The sequence below is a fragment of the Equus caballus genome, chromosome 18 (assembly GCF_041296265.1).
Source record: "Equus caballus isolate H_3958 breed thoroughbred chromosome 18, TB-T2T, whole genome shotgun sequence".
NCBI lineage: Eukaryota > Metazoa > Chordata > Mammalia > Perissodactyla > Equidae > Equus > Equus caballus.
Genome location: NC_091701.1, coordinates 48479184 through 48502027, shown reverse-complemented (window position 1 = coordinate 48502027; position 22844 = coordinate 48479184). Strand labels below are relative to the sequence as shown.

The 22844-nt window shown below is 39.3% G+C and overlaps 1 protein-coding gene across 5 annotated transcripts in view; it reads left to right on the top strand.

The window, feature by feature from the left end:
- The window catches only part of STK39 (serine/threonine kinase 39), a 277088-nt gene extending 255571 nt beyond the window's left edge, over positions 1 to 21517 (top strand). For all 5 annotated transcript variants that reach the window (XM_023623086.2, XM_023623085.2, XM_070241166.1 and 2 more), the window contains exons 17-18: positions 10917 to 10981; positions 19978 to 21517. In XM_023623086.2, the coding sequence (XP_023478854.2) occupies positions 10917 to 10981; positions 19978 to 20052 (140 nt within the window). In that variant the 3' untranslated portion in view covers positions 20053 to 21517. The remainder of the gene's footprint in view (positions 1 to 10916; positions 10982 to 19977) is intronic.
- Positions 21518 to 22844: the final 1327 nt, after the last annotated feature.

Sequence of the window (22844 nt, the reverse complement as noted above, 5' to 3'; positions counted from 1 at the left end):
TTCAAGTGAGACCTTTGTTCTGTGTGATTATATCCCAAGCTTTACTAGATAAGATCAAATCTGCAGGTACAAAGTAAAAGTCCGGCCAAACTCAGCTTATTTTCATGCAACAGTCAACAATGATTTGTTAAAAAAATCGAAAATACGGGACAAATGTTAAATGGAATGAGACAAGCAGCTTCTTTATGAAGTGTTTAGTTTTTGTGTTCCATAAGCGCTTTTTCACATTCCTATGTTAGTTTCTCTCTTCGTCTCTTCTTCTGCCACGGATTGTGAAGTCTGCAAAAAGTTCCATTTAAATATTTTACCTTATTGTTAGAGGTACTATATAACCCACTCAACCAGTTTTCCTATCCCTGGTCCAAACCAATCCATCAGGATGGTGGAGGAAGGAGGGACAGGTTAATATTATTTTGGGAACAGTCAAAGTAGTGCTACTTGAAGAGTGACCTACACACTGGCTTGTGCTGCAGTGTCAGCCAGCTACATTATTAACCACATTGTCTACTTCAACTGACTTTTTTTTTCGTAGGAAGACTTTCTCACTGAAGGAAGCAATGGTTGAGTTACATTCTGGTGAGCACTCCATACCTCGTGTGGACCGGTAAACTTGTTGGCAACTGGCTACTTTGAGTTTCACTGGTCCAAGGCACTGGGGAAGGTGATTTTCCAAAGTCTCACATTAAATATTGTGAGCAGGATTAGATTTCAAGTCCCTTATTTTTTAGGCTGTGTGCTAACCTAGAGTGAAGTTCCAGTCAACCCTTAAATTGATTTGATTTCTTAAGGAAGTGAATTATTCAACCTTGTTCTATACCTTTCACTGACTGGTAAATCCTTTCTTTAAATGCTTTGGAATATCCACAAATTAAGAAAAGAAATAACTCCAGAAATGGAGATAAAATAGATGTCCTTCTCTGGGGCAGGCCCATATAATATTAACAAAAGCCCAGCTCTCTCCCCATCCGCGTGGGCTGGCCACATGTGTGAGAAATGCTTCTGTCTGGAAGACTGCCACCACGTGCCAGATTCAGAGTCCTTCAGTTTCCTCCACTGCTTATGCCAGGTGGCTCTGCCTCAGTTGGCTGCATTGGCCCATGATTTAAGTACTGTTTCTCATATCAGCGGGTTCACTGTCTCATTAATTTTAACTTTTCCAAAGCTTTTCCTAGTCCAGAAGCCACTAGGTTAAATCTCAAGCTGTGTGTGTCCTATTAATATGTGACTAGTAAAAAAAACCTCTTTATAAAACAGATCAAGGTAAAGCAAGAGTGACAATAAGAAAAAGTTGATCCTGTGAAGTTAAGTGTTTCATTTCCCTTTGGCATATTTCCTCTGACTAATTAGAACATTTTTAAAATTCATATGATTTGGCAAGGTTGTAAAGACAGCTTAAAGATTATTTCTGTAAGTGTTTTGTTTTTAATCCAGTGATTATACACATTGAAGGAGACACAATTGTTTTTAGACTTAGACGTAGAGTATTTGGAGAGCAGTCGCTCTGTTGCCTTAATTTGTAGTACTTGCTGCATATGTCTTCCCTCAACAATGGTTGTGAGATTGTCATCAGAATCGCAGAGTATGTTTTGCCTTGATGCCTTACATACATATACTCTTTTTACTATTTCCAGAATGTGCTCCTGGGTGTAAGACTCTTCTCTTGAAATCTAGCACAATTAAATGAGACCTTATTGCTGTAGACAGCAAAGACCTGGAAAGACTTTTCTTTGTGCCTCTAGAAATCAAAGTTGGATGGATTTCCTATGTCTGTTCGCTTCTCCATTCTATGATATGATCATTTTCTTCTCTTCTTTGTTTAATTCTACTCAAACTTATGACCTACACATTTAAAAATTCCTAGTGGAAGAGAGTTAAGGTTTCTGAACTATGCAGGAAGCTCTAGGAGATTTTCCAAGATGTGGGCTAATGCTACTTGAGCTCTGTCTGCTATATATATGTATATGTTTTATTCATTTACTGGGTGAAGGAGACGAAGATCTGATAGGCGCTCTCTGAACACCTTACCTCTTGGATAAAAAATGCCTGTGGTTCCTTAACAGCTTACTTAACCCAGAAAAACTGCACTTGCGTTTGTAGAAACCCTTAATATTTTCATTGTCAGAAAATGGTGGTAAAAAGACTCCACTAAATATGCACATGGAAAGATGCTCTTTTAGGGAAATGCAAATTAAAACTGCAACGAGATACCACTACACATTAATTAGAAAGGCTAAAATTAAAACAACTGATCATACTAAGTGTTGGCAAGTGTATAAGAAACTGGAACTCTCATACACTGCTGGTGGGAATATAAAAGTGGTACAATCACCCTAGAAAACATCTTGGCAATTTCTTTAAAAGTTAAACAGACATCTACCATATGATCCAGCCATTCTACTCCTGGGTATCTATCCAAGTGAAAGGAAAATGTATATCTATACAGAGACTTGTGCATAAATGTTGATAACAGCTTTATTTGTAACAGCAAAACCTGGAAACAACCCAAATGTCCAGTGAGAGGTGACTATATAAACAAACTGTGGTATATCCATACAATGGTATACTACTTAGCAATAAAAAGGAATGAATTATTGAGGCATGCTACAACATGGACGGATTTCAAAATAATTACAATGTGTGAGAAAAGCCAGACAAAATGAGCACATCCTATATGATTCCACTTGTATAAGATTTTAGAAAATGGAAACTAATCTATAGTGACAGAAAACAGATCAGTGGTTTTCTGGAGAGAATAGAAAGAGGAGCAGGGAGGGGAAGGGGGGAATTACAAAGGGTGTGAGGACATTTATGGATGTGATGCATATGTTCATTGTCTCACTTGTGGTGATGATTTCACTGGTGTATACATATGTCAAAACTCATCAAGTTGTACACTCTAAATATATACAGTTTATTTTATGTTAGTTATTCTTAAGTAAGGCTGTTATAAAAGTAAACAAAAGGTCCCAACTGTAAGCTGCTTATATTAGTGTAAGAGGAGATGTTAGTAAGCATTGGGAGTGATTATTAAGATTATAAAGGATATGTCCCCATTGAGAATCTGGTAAAAAATACACACCCTCTTCCTAGAAATGTGCGCACAAGTTTTGCCTACAATTTAGAGGGTTCCAAGACTAAAATCCCTGGTTAAGACACCTATAGAATTCTTTATATATTTTTCTTTCTTTCTTTCTTTCTTTTTTAAGATTGGCACCTGAGCTAACAACTGTTGCCAATCTTTTTTTTTTTTCTGCTTTATCTCCCCAAATCCCCCCGGTACATAGTTGTAAATCTTAGTTGCAGATCCTTCTAGTTGTGGCATGTGGGATGCCTTCTCAACGTGGCCTGATGAGAGGTGCCATGTCCGCGCCCAGGATCCGAATTGGTGAAACCCCGGGCCGTCGCAGTGGAGTGCGCAAACTTAACTGCTCAGCCACGGGGACAGCCCCCAAATTCTTTATATTTTTTGAAGAACCAAAGCACTTTTCAACAGCTATGTCTCCCAAGCAGTAATCCTCTTTGTTTTTCCAAAGCAAATAAATTAATTCTTACCTTCATCTCAGATGAACGTTGGATATTCTTAACCAGCATGACTTCAAAGTGTAGCCATTCTTCATATAGTATTTTTATTTTTTTACTTTTTTCATCCTCATTCTAAAGAGGCATTAAACTATAAATGTACTGGTATGTTATCTCCACCAGTAAATGAGGCTACAGTTTCATTGATTATACCATTTCATTGTTTTCAAAATGAGCAATAATAACATAATGATTATTGGACACTTCCATTACCACACTGCAGTCCAGTTCATAAAACTCTACCTTAAACACAGTAAAGGAAATTCAGGATCAAAATATCAGTTTTATGATTATACTTTAAAGGGCAGATTCGATACCTGCCAGTTTAGCTATTCCAAACTGCTTCAGACTTCCCCATTACACCAAGATAATACTAATAAACTGGAACTTACCCAAACCTTGAGAATGGCAAGTGTATTTCTATTTCTTTTATTTCCCATAATCCTTTTTTGCTATATGTAAATAATACTAATACTCAAGTCTGTTTGACATTTTGGTCTCAAAGGCTGCTTGGTTATAGTACCTGTAACATTCCTAAAATCTCTTCTAACTACTGCTTTTTCTCACCATCCAGAATTCTAATTCTGAGTGAAATGCAAAGAAAAATTATAAATAATATGCTAATTTCCCCTTTTCCTCTAATATTTTATTTATCATTTACACTGTCTTATAAATTTGATCATGGAAATGCCTTCTAAGCTGATTATACCATGTCCATCCATGGATAGTCTTAAGGTTTCACAGGAAAACGACTCAGAGGCATAGATTTGCTTGCAGGTAGTTTTTTAGGGACACACCAACAATCGTGAGGGAGTAAAGGGAGTAGAACTTGGCAGATGGAGGAGTTAAACTGCCACTCAACCATAGCAAAGGCTTCAGCTAATCACACAGGGAGCTTCAGATCCAAAATAACCCTTAGTATTGTCCTACTCTGAGGCAATGGAGCCTTTCTACTCTCATGGCTGGTCATTGGCTGCAGGCTGCCGGCTGCCTTTGGAGAATGGATCTGACCTTAGGTGAGACAGCTTTCTTTGGCCAAGGGGAGTTCCCAAAGAGGAATGAAGCTGAGAGTCATCAGCCACCAATAACCCCAGCAGATGGGAGGACAGTTTTCTCATTCCTGAAGGAGAAGATCTGGGCTGTACACCACAGTATCCACTACAGTCCACCCCTTGCACTTCTTGGATCCACCTGAGCATAGTTTCTCTAGGAGTGCTTAGTCTCTTTTCCTGGGAGAGAGCTATAAGAGGGAAGGTTAGTAGTATGACTTTTAGCCCACACTGTTGTTCATCATCTCCATCCTCTACTATGCACTGTAGATTCCCCTTGTCTGTGCTCCCACCTCTACTAGCCTGGCTAGTTACCTGGGGAGTAACCTAGACACTTATCTCTGAAAAAACTGGATGAAAAATGGCCAATCTTGCTGATTCTTTGTAGATGAAATGGGGTGGAGGTAGTAGAGATGAAGAAATGTAAACAATTTCAAATATAAAGTAAAGGCAAAACTGTTGGAAATTACTGATGGATTAGATATATAACTGACTGATGAGAGTAATAAATTGTCAAGATAAATCCTGGGTTCCATTCAAGATGGCAACGTAGGAAGATCCTGAACTCACCTCCTCCCATAGACACACCAAGTCTACAGCTACATATGGAATAGTTTCCTCTGGAAGATACCCAAAAACTAGCTGAGCAATTCCTACACATAAAGTGAACGAGAGAAAAACGCACAACAAAACAGGTAGAAGAGGCTGACACATAATCTCACCATAATCCCCATGCCTGGCACAGTGACCCCAGTTGGGAGGGAACTCACAACTCCGAGCTCTCCCTGAAGAGCGAAGGATTTGAACCCCACATCTGGCACTCCAACTTTAAAGACTTGCACCAGAGAGGCGAGCCCCCAAAACATCTAGCTTTGAAAGCCTACAGGGCTTGCATCCACAAGGCTATAGCAAACTAAGAAACAGTTCTTAAAGGGCTTCTGTGGACTCAGTATGGCTACACGCCAGGGCCCAGCATCTGGGTAATGGATGTTAACTAGACTTACTGTGGTGATCATTTCATAATATATATGTATATCGAATCAATATGTTACACGTGAAACTAACATAGTGTGTTATGTGTCAGTTATATCCCAATTAAAAAAAGGAGAAAAATGGCTAATCTTTAAAGCCATGGTTGCCAAAGATACCTACAGTCTTCATTTGAGATGAGCCAAGAGTTTATTTATTTTTGGAAAACAAATGAAATTATTGCTTAGGAGACATTTATATAAATTCTTCTAAGATATGAATAATTCTTCTCTAAGAGGGTCTTAACCTGGGGTTTTTAGAGTCTTGGAACCCTCTGAAATGACACTCACCATATGGTGGCACTAGGAACAGCATAGCAGTGAACAAGACAGACATAGTTCCTGCGCTCGCTGGAGCTTGTGTTCTGGGTGTGTGGCAGTAAGTGAAGGGCCACACCCGAAAATAGTTGATGAATATATAGTATGCCTGGTGCTCATAAGTGCTATGAAAAAGAAAAGTCCTGGATAAAGAAATTGAGTCAGGCAGTAAAGTAGGGGTGTTAATAGAGTAGCCAGGGACATTTGAGCAGTAACTGGAAGGAAGGGAGGGAGGCAGTCAGGGAGGAGGAGTGTTTCCGGCAGTGGGAATGGCAGGTACAGAGGGTCTCAAGGGGCTGCCTGCTTTCAATGCTCAAGGATCAGCATGAAGGCTGTTGTGGGCAGAGCAGGGGCAGCAAGAAAAAATGGTGAGGGATGAGTCAGAGACAGAGCAGGAGGCTTGATCAAGTGGGTTTTGTAGACCAGTGTAGAGACTGTGGCTTTTACTCTGAGCTGGAAAGCTATCAGAAGGTTTGGATAGAGAAGTAACAGAGAAGGATCGTCTGACTGCTGGGTGGAGGCTAGGCCACTAAGGAACTAGGATGGAAACAGGGAGACAACAGGCTATTATACAAGTCTAGAGGGGAGGTGATGGCAGCCATACTTGGGTAGTAGCAGTGGAGGTGGTGAGAAGTTGTCAGTCTCTGTATATATGGATATATTTTCAAAGACGAACCTTTTGCAGTGATGAATAAGATTTTCTCTGGGTTATCAAAGAGTTTGAATCTAGTGGGGAAGTCAGATCTGTAATGGATTATACAACACACAATGGTAAGAGTAGTGGTAGAGATCTAGAGGAGGGGGGTGGTTTTGGAGCTCTTCCTGGGAAACTCCAGGCTAGGAAACGGCACGAAATAAACTGGAGAGGTCAGTTAGACATGACCATGGAGGGTCTCATGGAACACAATGGAAACTTGGGCTTTTTCCCGACATTGATGTGAACAGTTAAACGGTGTCACCTAAGGAGGCCGTACATTCCAATTTATGACTTAGATTCTCCAAGTAAGTCTGGTGAGTGTGAGAAAGAGAACACATGAGCAGTTAAGACTGAAGGCAAGGAAACCCCGTAAGATATGCAGTTGTCCAGGGTAGAGATAATCAGCTAATGTTTGTTATGCACTTGGTATAATCAAGTGCTAGTCTAAGCACTTTATGTGTATTAACTCAGTCCTCAAAACAGCCCTATCAGGTAGGCACTATTAGTGTCCGCATTTTATAGATGCGTAGACTCAAACACAAAGAGTCTAAGTAAACTTGCTCGAGTTCATGGGCCACACAGCTCTAAGCAGGAGGCAGAATTTGAACCCAGGAACTCTGCCTCAGGCTCTTCCACACTATGCGACGCTCATCTCATGAAGATGGGAGCCCAGAGATTTAGGGAAAATAATAGGGCAAATCGCTTCTATTTTGTCCCAAACTGAATTGTTAATGAGCCATAATTTTGCATTAGTGTTATAGCAGTATCCGTAAGAAACCCTCCCTCGTACCATCTCCTCTTCTCCTTATTTAGAGCTTGGATTCTCTTTTGGCACCCATCCCTCTCTTTCTTTGCAATCTCATGCTGCCTGTGTGCCTCAATGCAGTGTACAGAGCAGCTGCTCAGGGCGTGTCTGTGGAGGAAACAATATTGTACCATCATCATCTTGTTGGGTAACCCAAGTCTACGCTTCTGTCCTATCTCAGAATTTCTTTCTAGGGGAAAGAAAGCCACAGTCTCTGCAGTCTCTTTCAGACTTCGTGTGCTTTTCTCCACAGCTTTTGTTGGGAATAGCTCGAATTAAATAAATTAACTCACCGCCAGCAGAACATCGGTACCATGTGAGATTGTTGTGAAATATGCTGGTATCCGGGGAGAAAAGTATATCTTTCGACTAATCACTCGGAATATAAACACAGACTGTAAATAGTCGTTATATAACGGTTACTCTTTTAACTGTCAAAACGTGGAGAATTTGAGTAGTGCAAGGAGTTTATAGAGAAAACCGTGTCTGGAGACTGCCCAACTTAGATTGCCAAAGAAATGTTGGCTCTGCTGCCTTGCCTCTGACAGATTACCCCCAGGACAATCTTCTTTCCTTCTCTGTTTAGATTCAGGGTGGCATTGAGCTTGGCATCTTTTTCACGTGGTTGTTAATGATATTATTATGTCTTCATAAAGCACTTACCGTACCTTAGGCTGAATGTTATCCACAAGAACCAATAGAAACTTTTAGCCCTGACAGGGATTTAAGCTGAAAAGTGTGACACAGGGACACAAAAATAGCAAGAAATAGATTGCTCACACAAAGGTATCGTGTAGCCCCGGAAGTAGGGCAAGGGGGCCACCATCTTGGGGGCCTCAGGGAGTATGTGTCCTGTGCGGCCAAGAGAGAAAGAAAGCACACATGACTGAAGATAGTGGGCTGGGAAGGAGAGTAGGGGCGAGCTCAAGGAAGATAACTTTACTAGAATCTGCATCAGAAATGAGAAATCAGGCAAATGAATTTTATTTGGGAAAGCGGGAGGGATTGGAAATGAGTTGATGGCCACTGACTAAGCAGGCTTCGGAAACCCCATAGCTTTTGGAAACTAGAGTACCTTAAAACATGAAGTTCGCTGTTAACAGCACATACTTGAGAAGTTCTATAGTAACAAGCAGCCCTACCCAGCCCTTCCTTCTCAGCTCACGTTCCAGGTAAGGAGCATTTTTATTTTTGAAATCCAGGTGCACAGTCAGGAGAAGGGAGAAAACAGTGACACCCATCTTTTTAATGAGCATTGATACTGGAAGAGAAATTAGCATCACCCTGAATTTTGTGTGATGTCAGTTAAATGGTGGTATTTTATACCACTTTACAACAAATTAGAATCAACTAAATTGAAAATAAGCCTAGCAGCTGGGATAAGTAATCAGGTAAGTGGCCAGTTTTGCTATTTTTGCTTTGAGCTGAAGACAGAATTTGAATTTCTAATGTCCCTGAGGTGTAGGATTCACAATTGGGGAGCGAGATTTCTGGGATGATTGTTTAAGATGCTAGCAGCTCAGTCTTGCCCTTCAGTCTACAACTTGCTTAGCCGTGTTCCTTGGAAATTGGCCCTAGCACATATGTGTGTACTCCAGAGAGAGGGCTGTGAATTAGTGTAGGACAGAGCTCTGCTTTTGGCTGAGCATTAGAGAGCAGCCTGGAAATAGATGACCCAGAACAAGGCAATAAATCATCCGCATGAACTGAGAGTCTCTAATGAAAGGACTGAAATTTGTGGGCAGACTTTATGGCCACTCATGAAATAAACCCAAATCAGAGGAACTATCAGAACACTTCTATGTTTTAAGAAAATGGTGGCTGTGTTCACTTGCAGCAATTTGCATGTAGTCAGAATGCCCTGACAGTAAATACTGGCTTTGGTGGACAGAATATTCTAACAGAGCTTTTTACTCCATGAGCCAATGTTTCCTGCACAGATTACTAGATGATTTTAATATCTGAAATATGTTCAGGAAACTGTTACGGAGGCCAAAAGAAGTTGGCAGTGATAACCAGGCTGAGTTGGTGGCCCAGGATGTAAGTGATGGATGTGTAAGTTTGCTTCTATGTGCAAAAGAAAGAGCAGAAAAAGATGAAGGGAGAGAAGGGTGTTACCATAAATGCAACTTTGCAGTTTGCTCAGAATGGAAGTATTAAGAGGGCAACAGATGAAGATAAAATGATGCCTGTAATTATGGTTTATAAAGAGAAATAGGCCATACTGAGTATATAATTTTCACTTTTTTTCTCCTCTGCAGCTGATGGATTCAATGAAATAAAGTAATCTGCAGAAAATCCATGTATCTAGGTTGTTTTCAGTCAACCTTAGGGAAATATAAAATTGGCACAGATTTCTTTCTACTCTCTACTCACAAACTTTCCACTTGAAACACTTTTCTCCGAAGACTTATGTTTACTATTTTATCTTAGTTTTTTTTTAATCTTAAAATATTCAGATAACTTTTCAGATACCTAATTACTGAAGCAGCAGTTTTCCTCATGAAAAATAAAAATGATGAATGGACTGTCTCCCCTAATTTCTTCAATAGTGATAACTTCTCCTTCCCTGATCGAGAGCACTTACTTGACTTTCAGTACTTTGTACTTTAGGTTTGGGGATGGAAAGAGCAAGGTTTTAAACTTCCATCATCACCTTTTGATAATTCTGTTAATAAACAGTACCCTAAGCCAAAGCAGTAAGCAGGGAGAGCCGACTTCTCTACTAGAGCATCAAATATGTCATGGCACCAAGGAGATGATCCTTCAGTCCCTGATGAATCTGGCTAATACAGAAAACATGTCTTCACAATTGAGCTCCAAAGTGACAGCCTCTAGTCCTCGACCCTGTTCAGCTGACTTGGGTATTGCTCACTGTGGCACTTCACTGGTTTGACAGATCATTGTGCTCTGAAAGCATAGAACATATGCCCGAGTTGTAGAGGTTATCCACTGTATTTTGTTGCTGTGATAAAAATGGGTGCAGAGAATTGAGTGAATTTATAGGACAGGAGTTCAAATGTGCTGACCTCTTTTTGCCAGAGAAACCGTTCTTTGCAATACCTCTCCTCTTTGTTTTGTACTGCCCTCTCCTGGCTGATAAATTTCTTAGTAATGAGTGTTGAGAGAAACCAAGTGGTAGAAACACTGGGGGCTGCTATCATTTCTACTTTCCATGAGAAAGTAACTTCTCGTTATATTTTCTGAAATGTGGGATTCAACGCGTAGTGATTAATTCAGATGTGCTTAAGACATAAGTTGTTGTAGAAATTGTTGGTATGAGAGTAATTTGGTCATTTATATGGACATTGTAATATCCGTGAAAGAAATGATTTTGCAGCTTATAGCATCATTAGTCAAATTTTCTAAATCATTGATGTGAAAATCCAGTGTTATTGGAAATAATTTGGACACTTTTTCTCCATGTTTGTATTTTACAGTGGCTGCTAATTTACAGAAGATTGTAGATGATCCCAAAGCTTTAAAAACATTGACATTTAAGTTGGTAAGTGAAAAGTTATAGAAAGAAGGTACATATTTTGCATGCTGTGCCAGCAAGGAATAATAATATAGTTTTAATAAGCTACTCTGTAATTTTGTTGTTATTTTCTTTTGGGATCCATTTTTGCGTTCATCATTTGCCGCTTCAACATTTGGGAACATTTTCTGATCGCAAACGGAAATTTCCTCTTCCATGAACATAACTTGTTCTTTTACCATCACGTCTTTAACTAAGAGTGGCCATTTGAGAAATCTTGAAGCCTGTACCATTTTGTTTCTAGTTTGTATGGCAACTCGACCATATAGACAAAATTAACCTGACTTCCAAGCAACACTCTTAATAAAGCTTTCCTGAAGCGAAAGCCAAGTGGCTCTAACTTTTAAAAATTGAGGCTGATTGTTGCAGAAATGGTTTAGGTAATTGGAAGCAATTGTAGAACTACTCACTGAAGGCTGGTGAACAAGGACGTAACATTTTAACTCCGCATTTCAAATCACAGTAACAGATTCCCGTGGAGGGGAGATGTTCCAGCAGTTCTTCTGCACTAGTGGATTTTAAATTTAAGAACTAGGGTGGCCACAGATATACAGAATACTGAGCATTTTGAGGTCATTGTGAAACCAAGAGATGGTGATCATGGCCGGAAATGGAGAGAAGTCCAGACAGTTGAAAGTGACTATTTTCTTGAAAGTTTTAGCAAACAGTACATTAAGTGACTCATTTTAAAATTATAAATTAATCTTTGCAAATGCAAGTCAGAATGCTGCAAGCAATTTACAATCAAGATGACCAAAACTTTGCTGTGCACAACATATATTGATGATCTGTCTTTTTTATTTCTTGTAAAAATTTAATGGAAAATGTGTATGGCCAAAAACGCTAAATGATTAGTTACAGTAAATGTTAGCCTCGTGCTAATTAACTTTCTGGGTTTTGCTTCTCATTCAATTTCAGATGGCTAGGCCGTATGATAAAAGAAAAACACAGAGATTTTCACAAAAACAATTTATCTGAAGACATTCATTTTGTTTTGATAACAGAACGTTTTATTCAGTCATAGAGTGATAAATTAACAAATTGGAAAATTCATCTTCTGGCTTGGGACTCTTCTGTCATCTCTGTTAAGTTTCTAATTAACCTACATCTTTATAAATATATTCCATTTATATGAGAATATATTGATGAGAAAATGGCACCCTGTGTCAGTATTTCAAGCCAATGTTAATGTTTCTCTATTCATTTTTTTTATACCATAAAAAAGAAGTTACAACATATCACCTCAAGAGCATTTTCCTAATTTTGAATATGCAAAAAGAAAAGATAAGAGATTAAAACTTTCATACTGGCTTATTCCCAGTTCTAAACTTGCTTGCTTAGGAAACAGGAACAGCAGCCCTGGCCCTTTCCTACTCCTCAGAAGGTTTTGTAAAAGCACCTACCATACTGTCTCCAGAGAGACAGTAGGAATGATGTGGAACTCCCCCTCATCTCCTGCCTTGAGCAATTTGTTAGTTCCCTGGATTCTCTTTCTTGATTCTGTCCTCTTCTCTTCATCCCCATTTCCAGCACACTAGTGAGATCCTCTTGTATCTTCTGAAACTGATCTTCCTGGCTACAATTTTCCAGCCTCCAGTTCTGTTTACCACACTGAAGCTAGAGCAGGAGTAATTCTTCCTTAATTCCAAAATGCTCCAATACTCGAATAGTTCTCCACTGTTCTTTAAACTCAAGCCCCTGTGCATAGCTAAGGAAGCCCTTCCTGATCAGACCTCCCTTTCGGTCTCCTGCCTTACCTCTATCTCCCCTCACATTCATTCTCTCTCTCTCTCTCTCTCTGGTTCTCTGTCTCCTCCTGTTTTCATGTGCCGACCCTTTGTATGTACTTTCTAAAATATCCTTCTCTCCCAGCTTCTCCAGGCCTCCTCTCTGTCTCACCAACACCTACCTACACATATTCCAATTTTCTGCTTAAATTTTACTTTCTCCAAGAAGCTTTCTCTGACACACAATCCTGACTCAGGTGCTCCTCCTGTATCCTCCCCCACCAGGGTTGTAGTATATTGAAATTGTGTGGAATCTTACTCATATCTCAAATAAGTCTAGAGGCTCTAAGTGGGCAGAGACTTCTGTCTTGGATCGCCCAGTGCCTGGCACAGTGGCTGCCACAGGGACTTGATCATAACTAATAGATATCAGAATAACACAAAAGTCATTTAGAAAAACTTCAGCCATCATTATTTATTTTTCCTTTACATTTTAAAATCTCTGTAAAATAATTAGGATTGTGACTTCTGCTTCATGCCCTCTGTTTACAGAATCTCTTAAAATTCCTTGGCCTTGCCTGCAGAAATAACAAGAATCAGTCTTTGTCGTGCATCCACTGTTTGCCAGACAGCGCACGAGGTGTTGTACAATCTTCATCTCAGTTCGTTTAGTCCTCCTGATCCCACGAGATGATGATATCATTAGGTCCATTTTACATCTTTGGAATCAGAGGCTCTGTGGGGTTAACTTGCCCAGGATCCTAGGGTGCAAAAGCTGAGATTTCAACTCTGGTCTAGCACCTCAGCCCATACTCTCAACAACTACTTATTCTTAGAGGCAGGACCCTGCAGCCTTATAGTTTTACAATTTTCGGTTTCTTTGTGGATTCAACCTTTTGGATGACTGGATACATTTACGCTAGTTAAGACCAAATCTCCTTTGTAGCTCAAGCAGATTGAGTAATATTGGCCTGTCTCACAGGAGAAGCCACACACGTTTTCCCTTCCCCTTATAGCTTGAGAATGTAGTAATAGGGTATTAAGTAAATAGAAATTGATGGCTTTTTCCTAAAAGATAGTTAAAGGTGTTAAATAAAGCCAAACTCAGGAGTAACCTTCTATTTCTGTCACTTAACTCTCTGTCCAGCCCTAGTTAAAACCTGAGAGGGTTTATTTGTTATCAGTTGCCAGCCAGTTTGAGGTCCACTTGACAGAGCTAACTTGAACTGAATTTTGGCCTCGTCTTTTGTAGCACACCAACAACCTGGGGAAACCACAGAGATTCAAATAAGTTTGCCTTCATTCATCAGTTTGGTTATTTTATTGAAGAATAAAAGATCAAAGTATTTCAGAAGCATTTTTCCTCATAAGCTACTGGTGCTCATGGTCCTTTTATTTCTGAGCTTTTATCTTGTGTCTGTGTGTGTGTGTGTGTGTGTGTGTGTTTGAGGAAGATTGGCCCTGAGCTAACGTCTGTTGCCAATCTTCCCCTTTTTGCTTGAGGAAGATTGTGACTGAGCTAACATCTGTGGCAAACTTTGTCTATTTTGTATGTGGGACACCGTCACAGCATGGCTTCATGAGCAGTGTGTAAGTCCAGGCCTGAGATCCAACCCAGCAAACCCCGGGTCTCTGCCACCAGGCTGGCCCCTCAGCTTTTATCATTTTAATCTCAGAGCTTTCTTTACTTTCCAGAGGAGACTGTCATGTGCCTGAAAATTATGTAAATGAGAAATCTTGATACTGTGGTTTTTCACCTTACTGCACAATAGTTTTACTCAAGGAATGGTGGAGACTCTTTAGAAAATTACTAATGCCTAGGTCTCACACCAAATATCCTAATTTAATTTCTGTTGGTGCAGCCTGGGCTTTGGGGATCTTGAAAGCACCCGCTGGTAATTCCAGGGTTTAACCAAGGCTGGGAAGCTGACTCATTTTCCAATCTCTTTCCTCTCCCTGCTCCCACCACCGTTAGAAATATTTGGCTCAGGTTTGAAAAGGTGTCTCTTTTTATCTTGTGTATCTGCTAATATAAGAAAAACAGTGGCCCAAGGAGCAAGGATATTGGTTGTATAAAGAAGTGCATTTACTTTTTTCTCTGTGCAATGAGATCTTTAGCTTCATTTGACGGTAAGATAATAAGTGAAGTATGATTTCCGTGGTTGGCACAGCCAGGGGCGGCGAGATCAGAAACCTTCTTTCTTATTACTTTTTAACAAAGTGGTTTAGGCATAGAGGGCATTTCAGCTCAAGTATTATGTGCCTTGGGTTAGGTATATCAGTACTGTATTATTGTGTCCTTGTTATAAGCCTTGAGGCAAGTCTTCATAAATATTCTTTAAGTCAGTTTTTAATTTGCTGCCTTGCAGTTTTGTAAAGTAAGTGAGTTTTGCTGCTTTCAACGTAGAATTTTTGAAATTGCCTTAGTGAAAATATGAAATAAGATATTTAATTTGCCCTTGAAGATAGAATTGTAAGTACATGTAATTAACATCCAATTGGTACACATTTACATGAGCATTATAGATTTTAGTTACGGAAGTTTAATAACATGCATTGCAGATAGCAATTTCATAAGCATTTCGGCGATTAATGACGAAAGAGCCTTAGTTTTAGAAGCTTTCAGCTTAGGCATAGTTGGAGGCTGCATGACTAATGTGACATTTCCCAAAGTTCAGGTAAAGAGAGCACTGAAATGAGATAAAAACTCCCCAAGAGTATTAACTTTCTTCCCCTGTTGACAGGAGAGAAAGATGAGACAAAGATCTTAAAGGAAACTGTCAGTTCAAGGTCCAGGTAGCAGCTCTGAGCCTCCTGCTCCAGTCTGAAACAGTGGTTCTCCAGGTGTGGTCCCCACACCTACAGTGTCATCTTCACCTGGAAGCTAGAAACTGTATAAAAATGTAAATTCTGGGGCCCCATCCCAAGCCTAGGGAATTAGCCTCTGGGGAGGGGAGCACACAGGAATCTGTGTTTTTACAAGCTCTCCAGGTGATTCTGATGCAGGCTAAAGTCTGAGAATCATTGCTCTAAAAGAAACTTGGAGGTTCACACTTTGGGAAGAAGCACTAGGCTTTATATCACCTGGGAGGCTCAAAAAATCCCTGTGCCCAGGCCATACCCCAGAACAATTCAGTCACAACCTCTGGGGTGGACACGGGCATCGGTATGTTTTCAAACTTTCTGGGTAGTTCCAAAGTGCACCCAGGTTTGTGGTGGAGAATCCTGGTGATTGATGCTGGACAACCACATCTTCAGCTCCTCCACAGGGTGCAGGCCACGTCTGCTGGTCTGGCAGGAGGGGTGGGAGGTGGGGGTTTCCAGGAATCAGAGTACCGACACTTGAGTGAGAGCAGTCCTGGTGTTACACTGTCATGCGAAGTTCCTGATAATGTGTACATTTTCCTTTGAAGCCAAGGTTCACAAGGTATGGGTCTTGGATTTCTGGGATTCCTTGAGACCCTTTTAGGGGGTCCTGGATGCCAAAACTCTTTTCATTATAATACAGAGATATTACTTGACCTTTTCCATTGTGTTGACATTGGTGTAAAAGCCATGGTGGTGAAAACTGCCTGTGTGGGCACAAATCACGGCAGGAGCATCACACTGTACTAGTAGCCATCATGTTCTGCAAAGCCCTCACCCAGTCACTGTAAAAAATTAAAATAAGAAAAAGCCAGTTTCACTCAAGAATTTTCCTGATAAGGCAAGAATCGTTTATCAAATCTCCACTTGATGACACATCTTTGTAATACTCTGTATGATGAAATGGGAAGCACTCCTGCACTAGACTGGAGTACAGTGGTTGTCTCCTAGAAAAGCATTGTGAGACTGTTTCAATTGTATACTGAACTAGCCATTTTCTTTCTTTTCATGGAATACCATTTTCACCTGAAAGAATAACCAATAAACTATGGTTATTCAGGGTAGGGATTTGGCAGGCATTTTTTTCAAAATGAACCAAGTGAGCCTGACACTTCAAGGAAAACAACTGACAACATTTGTTGTCAATAATAAATTTCAACTTTCAAGCAAAAATGAGTTTTCCAAAATTCATATCTGCCACTGTAAGCTTGACAGATCCTCAAACTTAAAGACTTTTCTGATGAGATTGGTGATAGGTAATATTAATAAATATGATTTGCTGACATTTTGTAATGAAACATTGATATTGTGTAATGAAATATGTCAATGTTTGGAAGATCTGCATAATTCAGTGATACTGAAACATCATACATGGGTAAAAGATCCATTCAAAGTACAAGATAGAGACCAATGGATTTTTATTTAACAGAGTATGAAAAGTTCAATTCCACATTGCAAGTAAGCCTCAAGAAACTACCACTTGACAAGTTTTGGCATAGTAACAAATGATAGCCACAGTTATCTAAAAGGCTATTAAAATACTCTTCCCCTTTCCAGCTACAGTCATGCACCACATAACAACATTTCAGTCAATGATGGACCGTGTATACAATGGTGGCTCCATAAGATTAGCACCATATAGCCTAGGTGTGTAGTAGGCTATACCATCTAGGTTTGTGTAAGTACACTCTATGATGTCCACACGATGAAATCACCTGACAACGCGTTTCTCAGAGCTTATCCCCATCATTAAGCAATGCATGACTGTACATGTTTGGGAGAGGCTGGATTTTCTTTCTGTTCTTCAAGGAGAACAACATAAAGCAATAGACAGTGCAGAAGCAGGTCTGAGAATCCAGCCATCTTCCATTAAATAAGACAGTAAAGATATTTGCAAAAATGTAAAGCAATGCCAGTCTTCTCAAATTTTTATTTTGTTTTGGGAAACTATGGTTATTTTTCATGAATATTTTATTTATGTTATGTAATGGGTTTATTGTTATGTTTAATGAATTAGTAAGTGAATATTTTAGAAATTTCTGTTTTAATTTCTAAGACAGTCAATATAGCCTACATAAACATGTTTTACATTTTTAAATACAATATTTACTGTATTACTGTAATAATACTTTAACATTAAAAATGATGTTTAAATAGTTGTTAAATTTCTCAGTTTTAATTTCTGAGACAATCAGTACACTGAACATAAGCTTCTGGAGTCCTTGATCAAGAGCGTAAAGGGATCCTGAGACCAAAAAGTTTGAGAACTGCTACTTTAAGGGTCCGTGGTCCCTTTCTCTAGATTTCAGGATCATTTGCATATTGCCCTCAGTGTTTTGCAGGCTACAATGAGAGAGACCAAGGACTCAGCCTTGGTTAAAAGAGAGCTAGTGAGGTAGTGGGGAAGGGAGGGCTGAGTGCCTTGAAGGAAAGCCAGACACCCTGGCCTGTGCCTCTTTCCCAGGAAACAAGACATTCCAGTGTAGCAGCATGAGGCAGTGGGGCCATAGAGTGGTCTCCCTGAAGCCTCCCTGTGTGATGTACTCACAATAACCACGGGCTTGATCACCCAGTCTCATTGTAAACTCTCACTTCCATTACTCTTCACAAGAAGGATTTAATATTTTCATTTTGTTTCTAGTCTGTTTAACGATGATTGGATATTTTATTCCTAGTCACTTTAACTTCCTGCTGTTTTCACATTGCGAATTTCTGCTGTAGCTTTCAAATGCATCGATGTGCTTCAAACTTGCCAGTCTGACCTTTTTGTCACCACCAGCAGCAATAGTTTGTCCTCAGATATTTGTCAGTTGTCTGTTAATTACACAAATTGACTCTGCCCCCATTCAGTGGGTGAGTAAATGACGTTAGCAATAGCTACAAGGAGAGAAGATGGGAAGGTTTAGGCAGATAGATAAAGAAACAGTGGTAGGAGAACGAGAAAATTGGTAGGGGAGGTGAACATTACAGTGTCACTATGACAAACACGAAAAAAAAATCTCAGCTGAAAAGCCTTCTATGCCTGTAGTACTTTGATAAAAGCGATAAAGAAAGGAGCGTTTCTGATCTTACTGCCCCTAGCAGTGCAAACAAGGAAAATTTTACTTTACTGAATATCTTATCTGTCAAGTAAAACTAAGAAATCTTTAGACAGGCACAAAGTAAATTCTTTAAATGTTAACTAATATTTCTGCTCTTTTAGGCTGCAGATTTTCTTATATAAGCATAACTACTCACACTAAGTGTTATGTTAAAGATAATTATTTAAAAATATTCAAGTTATGCTCTAATTAGCTTCTTACTTTAAATGAGCTTGCTGGGGTGGACAAAGGGCCGAGTTTATGGACTGTGTTTTTGAAGCATGCTAAGCAGGTTCATTATGATGATTGCAAAGAGCTTTTTCCCTGGGAAACTAATTGTTTTGACAATAATTTAGCAGGAATTAGGCCAAGAAAAGGTTTGTGTGGCCTTTTGGTAATTAATTGCCTATTCCTGTTCATCAAACTTTTTTCTCCCCATTTGTGGCACTTACATAATGTCCAATTCTGACTTATGTGCTATAGAGAGAAGAGACAGCTTAGATCTGAGTAATGTGTGTGTGTGCAGGAAAGGGAGAAAAGTGAGAAAGAAAATAAAAATAACTTATGAATTAGGACCAGTGAGAGGTTTGATGGGCAGTGGCTTATTTCCAGTTCCTTTTGATTTAAAAATAATAAAGTATTTGGCATACTATAATTTGGGCCAGTTTTAGGCAATAAACGTCAAATTATTACCAGCAAAATTCTGCTATGAAAAAAAATCTATTAGGGTACCTTTCCCTGTAAAAATTACTCACAGGTATTTAAATAACAGTTGTCTACATGAGCCATGCCACTACTTGGGACCACTTTTTTTTCTGGCCAGTTTTACAGAGGAGATGATTTTGGTAAAAACAGAATTACCCCTGAGTGACCTGTTTGATCTCTTCTGCTCATTTTCATAATATTCTTGTAAAAATTATTATTAAGGAGCTCTAATTATACAGTATATTTAAAATCACTTTAGTTGTTGAAAATTTGTATGTGGTATCCTGCCAGTCATGGGGTTCATTGGCAGTTCCAAAGCTGCGAGCCTGGGCACGGTGGTGTTTTAATGGGTGACAAATCCTGTCTCCCTTATTTTCTGTACTTGGCGGCATGGTGACCAGAGTTCCTAGAGCATTTAGCACCTAGAAGTTATTCAAGAGAGTGACTGTTGGGATCTCTCCTGGGAGAGATGGGACACATGGCCTTATACAGACTGTGCCCTTGCTTGGATCAGCCATCACGTGGACACATCTGTAAAAACCGGCAGCGACAAACCAGCACTGAAGGTTTCTTTTTCCCTTCTCAGGCCTCTGGCTGTGATGGAGCAGAGATTCCCGATGAAGTGAAGCTGATCGGGTTTGCTCAGTTGAGTGTCAGCTGATGTATGTCCCTTGACCTCGCCCTGATCTGTCATGCCTCCCTCACCACACTCCCCTCAACCCTTCCCTCTCCACTTCCTCCCACCCCCTCACTCCCAGTTCCCAGCAAAATCAGAAGATTGTGAAGAGGCCGACTTCGACAAAATGGGATAAAAATGAATTTTTTTAAAACTTACAACACTCCGAGTTCTGCTTTATTCTCTAGCAATCCACAGTATGAGAACAAGCAAATGCCACAGCTGCACGACTGTTGCTAATTTTTCCAAAAGCTGTTTAATATTCCTAGCAATCAATTCGGATATCCCTTAAGTGAAAAGAATCTGAAATACACTCAGGTGGTCCTATTTATTGGCAACAAAAGGAATTTTTTCTATCAGAAGCCTATTTCTTCTTTCATTGTTCTTTCTGTTATAATTCTTTAATTGTACATCTGACAATACTGCCTCTTATGTTGTATTTAGAAATTAATATACTTATAAAATTAAGATTTATTAGCCAAACTTGAATTCTAGTTTTAAAACTGTGAATTTTATTTTTCATATATTTATGCATTACACACCTTAGCTATGAGGAAAAAAACATTTTTGATTATATGCTTCTTGCAGTTAATCTCTTGTTATTTAAACAAAAAGTTTCAGGTCTATCTTTGGAGTATTTATAACTTCTGATTTTTGAAATGACTGAATTAGGAACTAGGATGCTTATTCTTTGGGTTTGTTTGCCTAAAAACCAATCCACAATCTGATTGTCTCTTGGGAGAGGGAGGTGCCTTGCAAACTTTCATATTAAGAATGTGCCTGAGGCTGCTTTACTCTGGAATAGTCTCAGATCTAAAATTTCCTCTACTTAAAGTGGCATATGTAAGTTTTGCTTCATTGGAACGTTTAGAATGCTATATAAAATGTTGCCATTCTTTAGATTGCTGATTATGTACCCATCTCTGATTTGACTTCTCCTTAAGTGATAGGATTTGTTGTTCCAAAGGTGATAAACTTGAAAATACCAGAATCTGAGTTTTACTTGAAATTCTGCAGAATACCCAGATGGAGTAAAAAAATAATAGAAAGGGTTTTGTGCAATGACTAAAAGGTAAAACGCTGTTAAGTTTCAAGAATAAATACTTTCAACCCAAGTAGCTCTCTGCTTGACTATATATTATGGAATAGTAAACCTTAGGATTTCAAAATTGGGGTCTAAACTTTCAGGGAGGTGGGCTCCCGGGATGGTACCATTTGCTCTTTCCTAGCTAACCCTAGATATGGCAGCTCTTTAATGTACTTTAAAAAGCAAATATATATTACTAAGGAAAAAAAAGTTATTTATAATTGCCTTGTCATAATTGTTAAGGTGTTCTAGAGCCATTTGCATACAATTTAATGTAATTTCATTCCATTCTATTGTTTACACAACGATTACTCAAAGATGACTGCAAAGGTAAAAGGAAAATAAAAGTGTATTGCACAAAGAGATCGTGTCACATTGCTTTGTTCCTCCTTTAGGTATTATCTGCATTGCTGCTGTGATATTTAGCACTGTCATAAAATGCCTAGTGAGAATTAACTAGTGAAAGTGCTCCAGAGGAAGAATAAGGCATCTATCCAGTCACAGAGAATCAGGTTTGACGAATAACTAGAATTAGCTTGAGGAGAGAATGAAAGACAAACATTCACACTTCACATAGACAGACTGTCTTTGAATTAAAACCGGAGGGCTGCAGGGGACAACACAGAATAATTCCTGCCAACCACCCTGTGGGCGCTGAGGCTGGAGTGGTGAAGTGACTTGTCGGGGCCCTTCATAGAGCTCCTTGCAGAGCTGGACTCCCAGGGCCCTGGCTTCCTGACATCCAGAGCATGTCCTTAACTCCCTTCTGTACAGCTTGTGGGCAAAAACAGTATAAGACAAGACCCTCATCTTCTACTCAGAGAGTAAAGCGTACGTGAATAAACGGAGAACCCTTAATTTGCAACATAGTAATAAATATCATTTAATACCTATATTTACTTTACGCCCATATTCTCATGTCTTTTCCAATCGTGTTTGAGGGCACTTACATACATTCATATAATACGATAAAGATTTAAAAATACATAAAGCAATTAGCATGAAGGAACAATAAGAATTTGTTAACAAGATGAATGCAGAGCTAAAGCTAGGACACAGAAATGCACCATGAGGTCCTGCCTACTTGCTAGAGGAGTGCCCAGATCTGGATTACCGCTTCCAACCTACCAATAGCAAAGAGGAATATCTCCTCAGATACAGCCTACTCCACAACATTTTTCTTTCTTTCTTTTGAAAAAATTGGGAGAAACACGATTATTCCTAGTACTAAAGCCTGAGATGAAATTCTTCTAGGAAGTTGGAGTTATGTATTCAGAAACTTAAAAACTCTCAAAACATTCAGGCTATACAAATATAGCAAGTTTTGAACACTTTCCTGCTCAAGTACTTTCACTGGGGGCCCAGAGGTAGGTTATACGATAGGAAATGCTGGTTACCAAGGAGCTGAGAGCATGGTCCAAGCAGTTATTCTCACTTGTGGTCTAGAAAGATATAATAATCAAAGTTAAAGTTGAAAGGAATGAGTAGACAACATATCCTTTAGGCAATTCTCTGTGACTATTTCTCTTAATCAAACTTTTGACTAAAGATGACATGCAGCAATGCAGCATTGTGATTCTGTTCACTGGCAAGAACCAAAATGTTGCTAAACACCAGTATTTGGTATTATGTATTTGGACAGCTTCATATACTCTGACAAACGGGAGGGTTCACACCTTTTTGTAAAATC